The sequence below is a fragment of the Scyliorhinus torazame genome, chromosome 14, assembly GCF_047496885.1.
Source record: "Scyliorhinus torazame isolate Kashiwa2021f chromosome 14, sScyTor2.1, whole genome shotgun sequence".
Classification (NCBI taxonomy): domain Eukaryota; kingdom Metazoa; phylum Chordata; class Chondrichthyes; order Carcharhiniformes; family Scyliorhinidae; genus Scyliorhinus; species Scyliorhinus torazame.
The window spans coordinates 94927796-94940789 of NC_092720.1; the positions used below are offsets into that span (position 1 = coordinate 94927796).

At 45.4% G+C, this 12994-nt stretch overlaps 1 protein-coding gene across 3 annotated transcripts in view; it reads left to right on the top strand.

The window, feature by feature from the left end:
* The window catches only part of LOC140389887 (uncharacterized), a 736276-nt gene that overhangs the window by 542918 nt on the left and 180364 nt on the right, over positions 1-12994 (top strand). For all 3 annotated transcript variants that reach the window (XM_072474502.1, XM_072474503.1, XM_072474504.1), the window contains exon 5: positions 1606-1673. In XM_072474502.1, coding sequence (XP_072330603.1) covers positions 1606-1673 — 68 coding nt within the window. The remainder of the gene's footprint in view (positions 1-1605; positions 1674-12994) is intronic.

Genomic DNA, 12994 nt, shown 5'->3' on the forward strand with positions numbered 1-12994 from the left:
ACGGAGGGCTGGCCCGCGATCGGGGCCCACCAATTTGTGGGCAGACTTGTGCTGTGGGGGCACTCTTTCCCTCCGCGCCAGCCTCTGTAAGGCTCTGCTATGGCCGGTGCGGAGAAGAAACCCCCTGCGCATGCGCCAGAACACGCCGGCAGTTCTGCGCATGCGGCAACTCACGCCGGCCCATGGCGGCCCTTCGGCGCCGGTTGGCGCGGCGCCAACCCCTCTGGCACCGGCCTAGGCCCCGGAAGTGCGGAGGATTCCGCAACTTCCGGGCGGCCCGAGACAGGAGTGGCTCGTGCCGCTCCTGGCGTGGTGTCGGGTCGTTCCGCCAATTGCGGGAGAATCCTGGCCATGAGCTCAAAACTGACCAATGGCAATGTAAATTAAACTAAGTTTGGAATAAAAAGCTAATGTTATTAATTGTGGCCATGAAGCTACTGCAGCATTATAAAAAAAACAACTGCTGTTTGGGCCTAAAAGAAATTTTCATGTCAATTAGCATTACCATGCCTGATCCTTAAGCTGTTGGCTGTAGATGTGGGGAGGTGGACATGTGCAGGGATCATAAGCTGAATTAAATAAATGTGGGAACTTGTCCAGAAATTACAATTTGTTATTATTTTTGGGCTTCAGAGCTGTAGAAGTTTCCTTAATTTCCAATCCTGCTGCTTGGTATGTTTGTTACATTTCCCCAAAATCTCAACCTGTGACTCCATTGCTCCCCGGATCTTGATAACCTATTGGACCTCCTGTGGATGTCATTGAGTGAATGAAATGTCCTGCATGCCTCCCACCCAATGTAGGTCAGACACCAAATTACACCCCCATGTCTCCTCCTTACTTTATAGCTCCATTAACTTTAGGCTCAATAGCCTAATACAATTCAATTTAGCCACCATGCACTACATTTTATATTACGATTCCCATCTGTTGATCTCGGCAGTGCTGCCTGATGTCTATTTTATCAGCAAACCTAACAATGGAATTCAAATGTATATGAGGCAAGTTGAGTGTTGGCAGGTTCTCCCCAAATTTAGTGCAACTTGACATACATACACAAATATTTTCCAGGTGTTGCTGGATAGTAATCAGAAGCAGGAATCTGTGCCTGATACAATTCTTGCAGAGAGTGGAAATCAGATCTGTGACATTGGTCTGTGCGGTACAGCGTGAAGGGATAAATTCATGAGTGGATTGCTCTGGGACCTTAGTGTTGACATTCTGCTGTTTCACGTCTATATTCTATCTTGTTCTATTTTAATGTCAATCAAATAGGAATTGCGTACAAATTTGCTGAACATTTGGATGCTAATATTCACACTACAAATTCAAAGTATTTTCTGATAAAATTACTGCAGTTACACAGTACAATCTTCAGGTGTGAAGCATTAGATTCATGTTATACCAGAAAAAAAACATTTTTCAGAGTCAGTTCCAGGACTTGATCCCAAGAATATAAAAATCTGCACATGCCCTCTCATAAAAAACTCTGCTTTCAACTACGTAGCAAGATCAAAATAATTAACAAATGACGAAACAAAAAAAATGTAGTTTACTGCCCTTTGACTTTATTATTAATAGAATGTAGTTTGTGTTTTTGTCTAGCCTTCTCAGAGCCAGATATTGTTCTCTATCAACATTCAGCGACCAATACGGCAGAGAGAATAAACAACGTAAGTTATTAAATAAATTGCATCTCTTTGTCACATTCTGTCAAGGAAATCAATTTATAAACAAAAGAAATTGACACAACAAGACCTTTGACTGCATGTTTGGCTTAGAAATTGCAGAAAATTTGAAGACTAAATGTAGCTTTTCGTCCTTTCCCAGTAGAAAACCAAGTTTCTGTGAAGATTCTGGAATGCAAAACATCTGTTAACCATCTGTTTAACCCTCACTTTTGTTTTTTTTTGTTTTAACATATCAATATTGCAATAGTGATAAAACAGAAAGTACACGTGAGGTATATATGCACCAACAAATTGGGCCAAAAAGGCGTTGTGCAATTGTATGAAAGTAAATTTTGTTACCAATACAGGTCTATATTGTTACAATTACATTAGTGTAAGAGTGGATATGAAGATGGCAGTCACCCATTTCTTCTTGAAGCAGCAAAACCGACGATGCCTGGATTGTTACATTTATGCCTGGACTGCACGTGTGGGAGTTTGTGAACGGCGAGACTGTCCCAAGAGAGCACATCCGCAATAGATGTCTCTGTCTCAGATCTCTCCAGCTCAGGGTCATTGAACCTGGAGTGTGAATTGGAGACATTCTGATACATAACGGAGAGGGGAGATTATGTGAAAAGTTTGCTCCTGACCTCGGTCAAACTTTCAAGAGAGGTACAGGTTTGGAAACATCGAAAATAAAAGCAGGAGTAGACCATTCGGCCTTTTGAGTTGATCATCTAACTCAGTAACCTGTTCCGCTTTCCCCCAAAATCCCTTTAGCCCCAAGAGCTATATCTAACTCCTTGTTGGAAACGTACATGTTTTGGCTTCAACTGCTTTATGTGATAACATATTCCATAGGCTCTCCAGTCTCTGAGTGAAGAGATTTTTCCTTATCTCAGTCCTAAATGATTTACCCTGTATACTTCGACTGTGAGCCCAGGTTCTGGACTCCCCGTCATCGGGAACATCTTTCATACATCTATCTTGTCCAGCCCTGTTAGAATGTTAAGTTTCTATGAGATCCACCCTCATTCTTCGAAACTCACTCAACTTGTCCAAATCACACTTAAGCATCTCTGCATTCCCTTTACAGTTCTTCCTCCCACCCAGCTTTGTGTCATCTGCAAATTTGGAGGTATTATAGAATATAGAACATAGAACGATACAGCGCAGTACAGGCCCTTCGGCCCACGATGTTGCACCGACATGGGAAGTCAAAAAACAAAAGCCATCTAACCTACACTATGCCATTATCATCCATATGCTTATCCAATAAACTTTTAAATGCCCTCAATGTTGGCGAGTTCACTACTGTTGCAGGTAGGGCATTCCACGGCCTCACCACTCTTTGCGTAAAGAACCTACCTCTGACTTCTGTCCTATATCTATTACCCCTCAGTTTAAGGCTATGTCCCCTCGTGCTAGCCATTTCCATCCGCGGGAGAAGGCTCTCACTGTCCACCCTATCTAACCCCCTGATCATTTTGTATGCCTCTATTAAGTCTCCTCTTAACCTTCTCTCTAACGAAAACAACCTCAAGTCCATCAGCCTTTCCTCATAAGATTTTCCCTCCATACCAGGCAACATCCTGGTAAATCTCCTCTGCACCCGTTCCAAAGCTTCCACGTCCTTCATATAATGAGGTGACCAGAACTGTACGCAATACTCCAAATGCGGCCGTACCAGAGTTTTGTACAGCTGCAACATGACCTCATGACTCCGGAACTCAATCCCTCTACCAATAAAGGCCAAAACTCCATAGGCCTTCTTCACAACCCTATCCACCTGGGTGGCTACTTTCAGGGATCTATGTACATGGACACCGAGATCCCTCTGCTCATCCACACTTCCAAGAATTTTACCATGAGCCAAATATTCCGCATTCCTGTTATTCCTTCTAAAGTGAATCACTTCACGCTTCTCTACATTAAACTCCATTTGCCACCTCTCAGCCCAGCTCTGCAGCTTATCTATGTCCTTCTGTAACCTGCAACATCCTTCCGTACTGTCGACAACACCACCGACTTGAGTGTCGTCTGTAAATTTACTCACCCACCCTTCTGCGCCCTCCTCTAGGTCATTTATAAAAATGACAAACAGCAACGGCCCCAGAACAGATCCTTGTGGTACGCCACTTGTAACTGAACTCCATTCTGAACATTTCCCATCAACCACCACCCTTTGTCTTCTTCCAACTAGCCAATTTCTGATCCAAACTTCTAAATCACCCTGAATCCCATGCCTCCGTATTTTCTGCAATAGCCTACCATGGGGAACCTTATCAAACGCTTTACTGAAATCCATATACACCACATCAACTGCTCTACCCTCGTCTACCTGTTCAGTCACCTTCTCAAAGAACTCGATAAGGTTTGTGAGGCATGATCTACCCTTCACAAAGCCATGCTGACTATCCCTGATCATATTATTCCCATCTAGATGATTATAAATCTTATCTCTTATAATCCCCTCCAAGACTTTACCCACAACAGACGTGAGGCTCACCGGTCTATAGTTGCCGGGGTTGTCTCTGCTCCCCTTCTTGAACAAAGGGACCACATTTGCTATCCTCCAGTCCTCTGGCACTATCCCTGTAGCCAATGATGACATAAAAATCAAAGCCAAAGGCTCAGCAATCTCTTCTCTGGCTTCCCAGAGAATCCTAGGATAAATCCCATCAGGCCCCGGGGACTTATCTATTTTCAGCCTGTCCAGAATTGACAACACCTCTCCCCTACATACCTCAATGCCATCTATTCTAATAGCCTGGGTCTCAGCATTCTCCTCCACAACATTCTCTTTTTCCTGAGTGAATACTGACGAAAAATATTCATTTAGTATCTTGCCTATCTCTTTAGACTCCAACACAACTTCCCATCCCTGTCCTTGACTGGCCCTACTCTTACCCTAGTCATTCTTTTATTCCTGACATACCTATAGAAAGCTTTTGGGTTTTCCTTGATCTTACCTGCCAAATACTTCTCATGTCCCCTCCTTGCTCGTCTTAGCTCTCTCTTTAGATCCTTCCTCGCTACCTTGTAACTATCAAGCGCCCCAACTGAAACTTCACACCTCATCATCACTTCTTTGGGGTTCCCTCGCTCGACGCCTTCCTCCCTGCCTGACCGGTACGTACTTATCAAGAACACGCAGTAGCTGTTCCTTGAACAAACTCCACATATCCTGTGTGCCCAACACTTGCAGCCTACTTCTCCAACCTACCCCCCAAGTCATGTCTAATGGCATCATAATTGCCCTTCCCCCAGCTATAACTCTTGCCCTGCGAGGTATACTTATACCTTTCCATCATTAACGTAAACGTCACCGAATTGTGGTCACTGTCCCCAAAGTGCTCACCTACCTCCAAATCTAACACCTGGCCTGGTTCATTACCCAAAACCAAATCCAAGGTGGCCTCGCCTCTTGTTGGCCTGTCAACATATTGTGTCAGGAAACCCTCCTGCACACATTGTACTAAAAATGACCCACCGAATGTACTCAAACTATATCTTTTCCAATCAATATTTGGAAAGTTAAAGTCTCCCATAATAACTACCCTGTTACTTTTGCTCTTATCCAGAATCATCTTCGCCATCCTTTCCTCTACATCCCTAGAACTATTTGGAGGCCTATAGAAAACTCCCAACAGGGTGACCTCTCCTTTCCTGTTTCTAACCTCAGCCCATACTACCTCGGAAGAAGAGTCCCCATCTAGCATCCTCTCCGCCACCGTAATACTGTTCTTGATTAGCAGCGCCACACCTCCCCCTCTTTTGCCTCCTTCTCTGAGCTTACTAAAATACCTAAACCCCGGAACCTGCTACATCCATTCCTGTCCCTGCTCGATCCATGTCTCCGAAATGGCCACAACATCGAAGTCCCAGGTACCAACCCATGTTGCTAGTTCCCCTACCTTATTTCGTATACTCCTGGCATTGAAGTAGACACACTTCAAACCACCTACCTGAACACTGGCCCCCTCCTGCGAAGTCAAATCTGTGCTCCTGACCTCTATACTCTCATTCTCCCGTACCCTAAAACTACAATCCAGGTTCCCATGCCCCTGCTGCATTAGTTTAAACCCCCCCCCCCCAAAGAGCACTAACAAATCTCCCCCCTCCAGGATATTTGTGCCCCTCAGGTTCAGATGTAGACCATCCTGTCTGTAGAGGTCCCATCTTCCCCAGAAAGAGCCCCAGTTATCCAGACATCTGAATCCCTCCCGCCTGCACCATCCCTGTAGCCACGTGTTTAATTGCTCTCTCTCCCTATTCCTCATCTCATTATCACGTGGCACGGGCAAAAACCCAGAGATAACAACTCTGTTTGTTCTCGTTCTGAGCTTCCATCCTAGCTCCCTGAAAGCCTGCCTGGCATCCTTGTCCCCTTTCCTACCTTTGTCGTTAGTGCCAATGTGGACCACGACTTGGGGCTGCTCCCCCTCCCCCTTAAGGACCCGGAAAACACGATCCGAGACATCACGTACCCTTGCACCTGGGAGGCAACATACCAAACGTGAGTCTCTCGCCCTCCCACGAAATCTCCCATCTGTGCCCCTGACTATCGAGTCCCCAATTACTAATGCTCTGCTCCTCTCCCTCCTTCCCTTCTGAGCAACAGGGACAGACTCCGTGCCAGAGGCCCGTACCCCATGGCTTGTCCCCCCCCCCCACAAGTATCCAAAGCGGTATACTTGTTACTCAGGGGAACGACCGCAGGGGATCCCTGCACTGACTGCTTCTTCCCAGTCCCTCTTACAGTTACCCATCTATCTCCAATCTTTGGTGTAACTAATTCCCTGAAGCTGCTATCTATGGCCCCCTCTTCCTCCCGAATGATCCGAAGTTCATCCAACTCCAGCTCCAGTTCCCTAACTCGGTCTTGGAGGAGCTGGAGATGGCAGCACTTCCTGCAGGTAAAATCAGCAGGGACACTAACGGCATCCCTCACCTCAAACATCCTGCAGGAGGAACATTGCACTCCCTTCCCTGCCATCCCTCTAACTTCCAACCAAGATTTGGTTAATAAATAAAAATTTTTATAAAAAGAAAAAATAATAATATAATATGGCACTTACCTCACACAAATGGGTCTTATTATTAGGTTAGAGGAGGAGGGCGGGTGGGAGACACGACACGTGTAGTGTCCCGGGTTTCCTCTCCACCAGAATTTATTGGTGGGGGGGGGGGGGGAACCTTCCCAGAAATCCGCGGGTCGAACTTCCGGTTCCGGGTCGAACATCCGGTTCCTGCCTTAAAAAATAAAATAAAAAATAAAACAGAAAAGAAGAACAGAAACGGGACCTGGTAAGTGTTTTAAACTCAAATACTCACCTACCGGCAGCCCCTGCACGCATTATATTTAGTTCCCTCATCCAAATCATTAATATATATATTTGAATAGCTGAGGGTCCTAGCACTGATCCCTTTGGTGCCTCACTAGTCACTGCCTATGGAAAAAGACTTGTTTATTCTTACACTTTTTTTTCTGTGTGCCAAACATTTTTCTATCCATCTTAATCCACTACTACAATCCCACTCACTTTCAATTTTACACGGTAATCTCTTATGTGGGACTTTGTTTGAAGCCTTCTGAAAGTGCAAATAAACCACATCCACTGTCTCCCCCGCGTCAACTCTATTAGTTACATACTGGAATAATTCCAGTAGATTTGTCAAGCATAATTTCCCTTTCCTAAATACATGCTGATTCTGTCCAAGTTTGCCTGTTTTCCAAGTGCTCTGCTATTAAAACTTTTATAATGGACTACAGTATTTTCCCACTACTAACGTCAGGCTGACTGATCTATAATTCCATGTTTACTCTCTAACTTCCTTTTTAAATAATGGGGTTACATTTTCATTTCATTTCATCTTGGGAGATGACTACCAATGCATCTACTATTTCTAGGGTCACTTCCTTCAGTACTTTGGGTTGTAGATTGTCAGGCCCTGAGGATTTAGCAGTTTTCAATACCATCAATGTTCCCAACACCATTTTCCTACTAATATTGATTTCCTTCAGTGCCTCCCTCTCACTAAACCCTGTGATCTCCAACATTTCTGGTAGGTTATTTGTGTCCCCCTTTGTGAAGACAGAACCAAAGTATGTATTTAGTTGCTCAGCCATTTTTTTGTTCCTATTATAATTTCCCCTGTTTCTGACTGTAAAGGACCTACATTTGTCTTCACCAATTTTTTTCTGTTCTCATACCTATAGAAGCTTTTACAAACAGTTTTTATGTTACCCTCAAACTTCATACTCCCCTTCTTAATCAATCCCTTTGTCCTCCTTTGCTGATTTCTAAATTTCTCTCAGTCCTCAGGTCTGCTGTTTTCTCTGACCAATATGTATGCCTCTTCCTTCAATCTAATACTATCTCTAATTCCCCTTGTACGTCATGGTGTAGCCACCTTTCCTGATTTAATCCTGAGCAGAGGGCAGTAGAACGGAGCTGCTGATTGGTGTTGCAAGGGAAATTTGCATACCTCCATCGTGGTCACTCTAATTTGAAGGTAGTTTATGGAGGAGCTGTTGGCAAGTGACACTTAAACCCGAAACACTTCTTCAGTGTTTCCCTCCCTACCCCCTCCTCTAACCAAAAAAAAAACAACCGCTGTAAAGATCAAGAGGAAGGCTCGAGGTCAGGAAGAAGTTGAAACATGATGCCACAGCCTGCAGGTAAGGGATTGGCTGGTGACTGGTAAGTAGTTTTTCTTTTATATTCCCTCAGGTGTTATCGTGCAGGGTGCAGATGTTGCTGAGTGAATGCTTGCTGAGAAGGGGAGTGAATAACAGGTAAGCTCTTTCTTTCTTTTTCTTTTTTTATCGAGGGGGATGGCAGGGAAGGTAGTGCAATGTTCCTCCTGCAGAATGTTTGAGGTGAGGGACGCCGACAGTGTTCCTGATGATTTCATCTGTGGGAAGTGCACCCATCTCCAGCTCCTCAGAAACCGCGTTAGGGAACTGGAGCTGGAGCTGGATGAACTTCGGATCATTTGGGAGGCAGAGGTGGTCATAGATAGAAGCTTCAGGGATGTAGTTACTCCGAAGAATAAAGATAGATGGGTGACGGTGAGAGGGGCTGGGAGGAAGCCGTCAGTACAGGGATTCCCTGTTGTCGTTCCCCTTAGTAACAAGTATACCGCTTTGGATACTGTTGGGGGGGGACTTACCAGGGGTAAGCCATGGGGTGCAGGTCTCTGGCACAGAGTCTGTCCCTGTTGCTCAGAAGAGAAGGGGGGAGAGGAGTAGAACATTAGTCATTGGAGACTCCATAGTTAGGGGGATAGATAGGAGATTCTGTGGGAACGAGAGAGACTCGCGGTTGGTGTGTTGCCTCCCAGGTGCCAGGGTGCGTGATGTCTCGGATCGTGTTTTCGGAATCCTTAAGGGGGAGGGGGAGCAGCCCCAAGTCGTGGTCCACATAAGTACCAACGACATAGGTAGGAAAAGGGATAGGGATGTAAGGCAGGAATTCAGGGAGCTAGGGTGGAAACTTAGATCTAGGACAAACAGAGTTATTATCTCTGGGTTGTTACCCGTGCCACGTGATAGCGAGACGAGGAAAAGGGAAAGAGAGGAGTTGAACGCGTGGCTACAGGGATGGTGCAGGAGGGAGGGTTTCAGATTTCTGGATAACTGGGGCTCATTCTGGGGTCGGTGGGACCTCTACAAACGGGATGGTCTACACCTGGACCAGAGGGGTACCAATATCCTGGTGGGGAAATTTGCAAATGCTCTTCGGTAGGCTTTAAACTAGTTCAGCAGGGGCTTGGGAACCTGAATTGTAGCTCCAGTATACAGGAGGTTGAGAGTAGTGAGGGCATGAGTAAGGTTTTAAAGTTGCAGGAGTGTACCGGCAGGCAGGAAGGTAGTTTAAAGTGTGTCTTCTTCAATGCCAGGAGCATCCGGAATAAGGTGGGTGAACTTGCGGCATGGGTTGGTACCTGGGACTTCGAAATTGTGGCCATTTCGGAGACATGGATAGAGCAGGGACAGGAATGGTTGTTGCAGGTGCCGGGGTTTAGATATTTCAGTAAGCTCAGGGAAGGTGGTAAAAGAGGGGGAGGGGTGGCATTGTTAGTCAAGGACAGTATTTCGGTGGCAGAAAGGACGTTTGATGAGGACTTGTCAATTGAGGTAGTATGGGCTGAGGTTAGAAACAGGAAAGGAGAGGTCACGCTGTTAGGGGTTTTCTATAGGCCTCCTAAAAGTTCCAGAGATGTAGAGGAAAGGATTGCAAAGATGATTCTGGATAGGAGCGAAAGCAACAGGGTAGTTGTTATGGGGGACTTTAACTTCCCAAATATTGACTGGAAACGCTATAGTTCGAGTACTTTAGATGGGTCCTTTTTTTGTCCAATGTGTGCAGGAGGGTTTCCTGACACAGTATGTAGATAGGCCAACGAGAGGCGAGGCAGTATTGGATTTGGTACTGGGTAATGAACCAGGCCAGGTGTTAGATTTGGAGGTAGGTGAGCACTTTGGTGATAGTGACCACAATTCAATTACGTTTACTTTAGTGATGGAAAGGGATAGGTATATACCGCAGGGCAAGAGTTATATCTGAGGGAAAGGCAATTATGATGCGATAAGACAAGACTTAGGATGCATCGGATGGAGAGGAAAACTGCAGGGGATGGGCACAATGGAAATGTGGAGCTTGTTCAAGGAACAGCTACTGCGTGTCCTTGATAAGTATGTGCCTGTCAGGCAGGGAGGAAGTGGTCGAGCAAGGGAATTGTGGTTTACTAAGGCAGTCAAAACACTTGTCAAGAGGAAGAAGGAGGCTTATGTAAAGATGAGACATGAAGGTTCAGTAAGGACGCCCTAGAATCATAGAATCATAGAATCATAGAAGTTTACAGCATGGAAACAGGCCCTTCGGCCCAACCAGTCCATGCCGCCCAGTTTTTACCATTAAGCTAGTCCCAGTTGCCCGCACCAGGCCCATAACCCTCTATACCCATCGCACGGGGGTCGCGTAACTATTTACGAGTTTATTTAATACGTAACTATTTAAGAGTTACAAGTTAGCTAGGAAGAACCTAAAGAGAGAGCTAAGAAGAGCCAGGAGGGGACATGAGAAGTCTTTGGCAGGTACAACAACAAAGAACAAAGAAATGTACAGCACAGGATCAAGGATAACCCTAAAGCTTTCTATAGATATGTCAGGAATAAAAGAATGACTAGGGTAAGAGTAGGGCCAGTCAAGGACAGTAGTGGGAAGTTGTGCTTGGAGTCCGAGGAGATAGGAGAGGTGCTAAATGAATATTTTTCGTCAGTATGCACACAGGAAAAAGACAATGTTGTCGAGGAGAATACTGAGATTCAGGCTTACTAGACTAGAAGGGCTTGAGGTTTATAAGGAGGAGGTGTTAACAATTCTGGAAAGGGTGAAAATAGATAAGTCCCCTGGGCTGGATGGGATTTATCCTAGGATTCTTTGGGAAGTTAGGGAGGAGATTGCTGAGTCTTTGGCTTTGATCTTTAAGTCATCTTTGTCAACAGGAATAGTGCTGGAGGATAGCAAATGTTGTCCCCTTGTTCAAGAAGGGGAGTAGAGACAACCCCGGTAACTATAGACCAGTGAGCCTTACTTCTGTTGTGGGCAAAATCTTGGAACGGTTTATAAGAGATAGGATGTATAATCATCTGGAAAGGAATAATTTGATTAGAGATAGTCAACACGGTTTCGTGAAGGGTAGGTGTCGTGCTTCACAAACTTTATTGAGTTCTTTGAGAAGGTGACCAAACAGGTGGATGAGGGTAAAGCAATTGATGTGGTGTATATGGATTTCAGTAAAGCGTTTGATAAGGTTCCCCACGGTCGGCTACTGCAGAGCATACGGAAGCATGGGATTCAGGGAGATTTAGCAGTTTGGATCAGAAATTGGCTAGCTGGAAGAAGACAAAGGGTGGTGGTTGATGGGAAGTGTTCAGACTGGAGTCCAGTTACTAGTGGTGTACCACAAGGGTCTGTTTTGGGGCCACTGCTGTTTGTCATTTTTATAAATGACCTGGAGGAGGGTGTAGAAGGATGGGTGAGTAAATTTGCAGATGACACTAAAGTCGGTGGAGTTGTGGACAGTGCGGAAGGATGTTACAAGTTACAGAGGGACATAGATATGCTGCTGCGCTGGGCTGAGAGGTGGCAAATGGAGTTTAATGCAGAAAAGTGTGAGGTGATTCATTTTGGAAGGAATAACAGGAAGACAGAGTACTGGGCTAATGGTAAGATTCTTGGCAGTGTGGATGAGCAGAGAGATCTTGGTGTCCATGTACATAGATCCCTGAAAGTTGCAACTCCGGTTGAGAGGGTTGTTAAGAAGGCGTACGGTGTGTTAGCTTTGATTGGTAGAGGGATTGAGTTTCGGAGCCATGAGGTCATGTTGCAGCTGTACAAAACTCTGGTGCGGCCGCATTTAGAGTATTGCGTGCAGTTCTGGTCACCGCATTATAGGAAGGATGTGGAAGCATTGGAAAGGGTGCAGAGGAGATTTACCAGAATGTTGCCTGGTATGGAGGGAAGATCTTATGAGGAAAGGCTGAGGGACTTGAGGCTGTTTTCGTTAGAGAGAAGAAGGTTAAGGGGTGACTTAATTGAGGCATACAAGATGATCAGAGGATTGGATAGGGTGGACAGTGAGAGCCTTTTTCCTCGGATGGTGATGTCTAGCACGAGGGGACATAGCTTTAAATTGAGGGGAGGTAGATATAAGACGGACGTCAGAGGTAGGTTCTTTACTCAGAGAGCATTAAGGGTGTGGAATGCCCTGCCTGCAACAGTAGTGGACCCGCCAACACTATGGGTATTCAAATGGTCATTGGATAGACATATGGACGATAAGGGCATAGTGCAAATGGGCTTTAGAGTGGTTTCACAGGTCGGCGCAACATCGAGGGCTGAAGGGCCTGTACTGCGCTGTAATGTTCTATGTTCTAATTTTGCACCAGACAGAAATGAACAATTGTTGAAGTTCACCCATGCGTTCTTTGAGTATTTTCCATTACCTATCCTCCGTCATCTCTTCAAGTAACGTTCCCTAATCCACCATGACCAGCTTGTGCCTCATGCCATCATAGTTTCCTTTATTTAGATTCAGCACCCGAGTCTCAGAATCAACTACATCACTCTCCATCTTGATGAAGAACTCTATCATATTATGGTCAGTCATTCCCAAGGGGTCTCGCACAACAAGATTGTCAATTATTCCTTTCTCATTACACATTACCCAGCCAAAGATGGCCTGTTCTTTATATAATCCATAGAATCCTTAAATGCCCAAGGAGGTCGTTCAGCCCATCGAGTTTG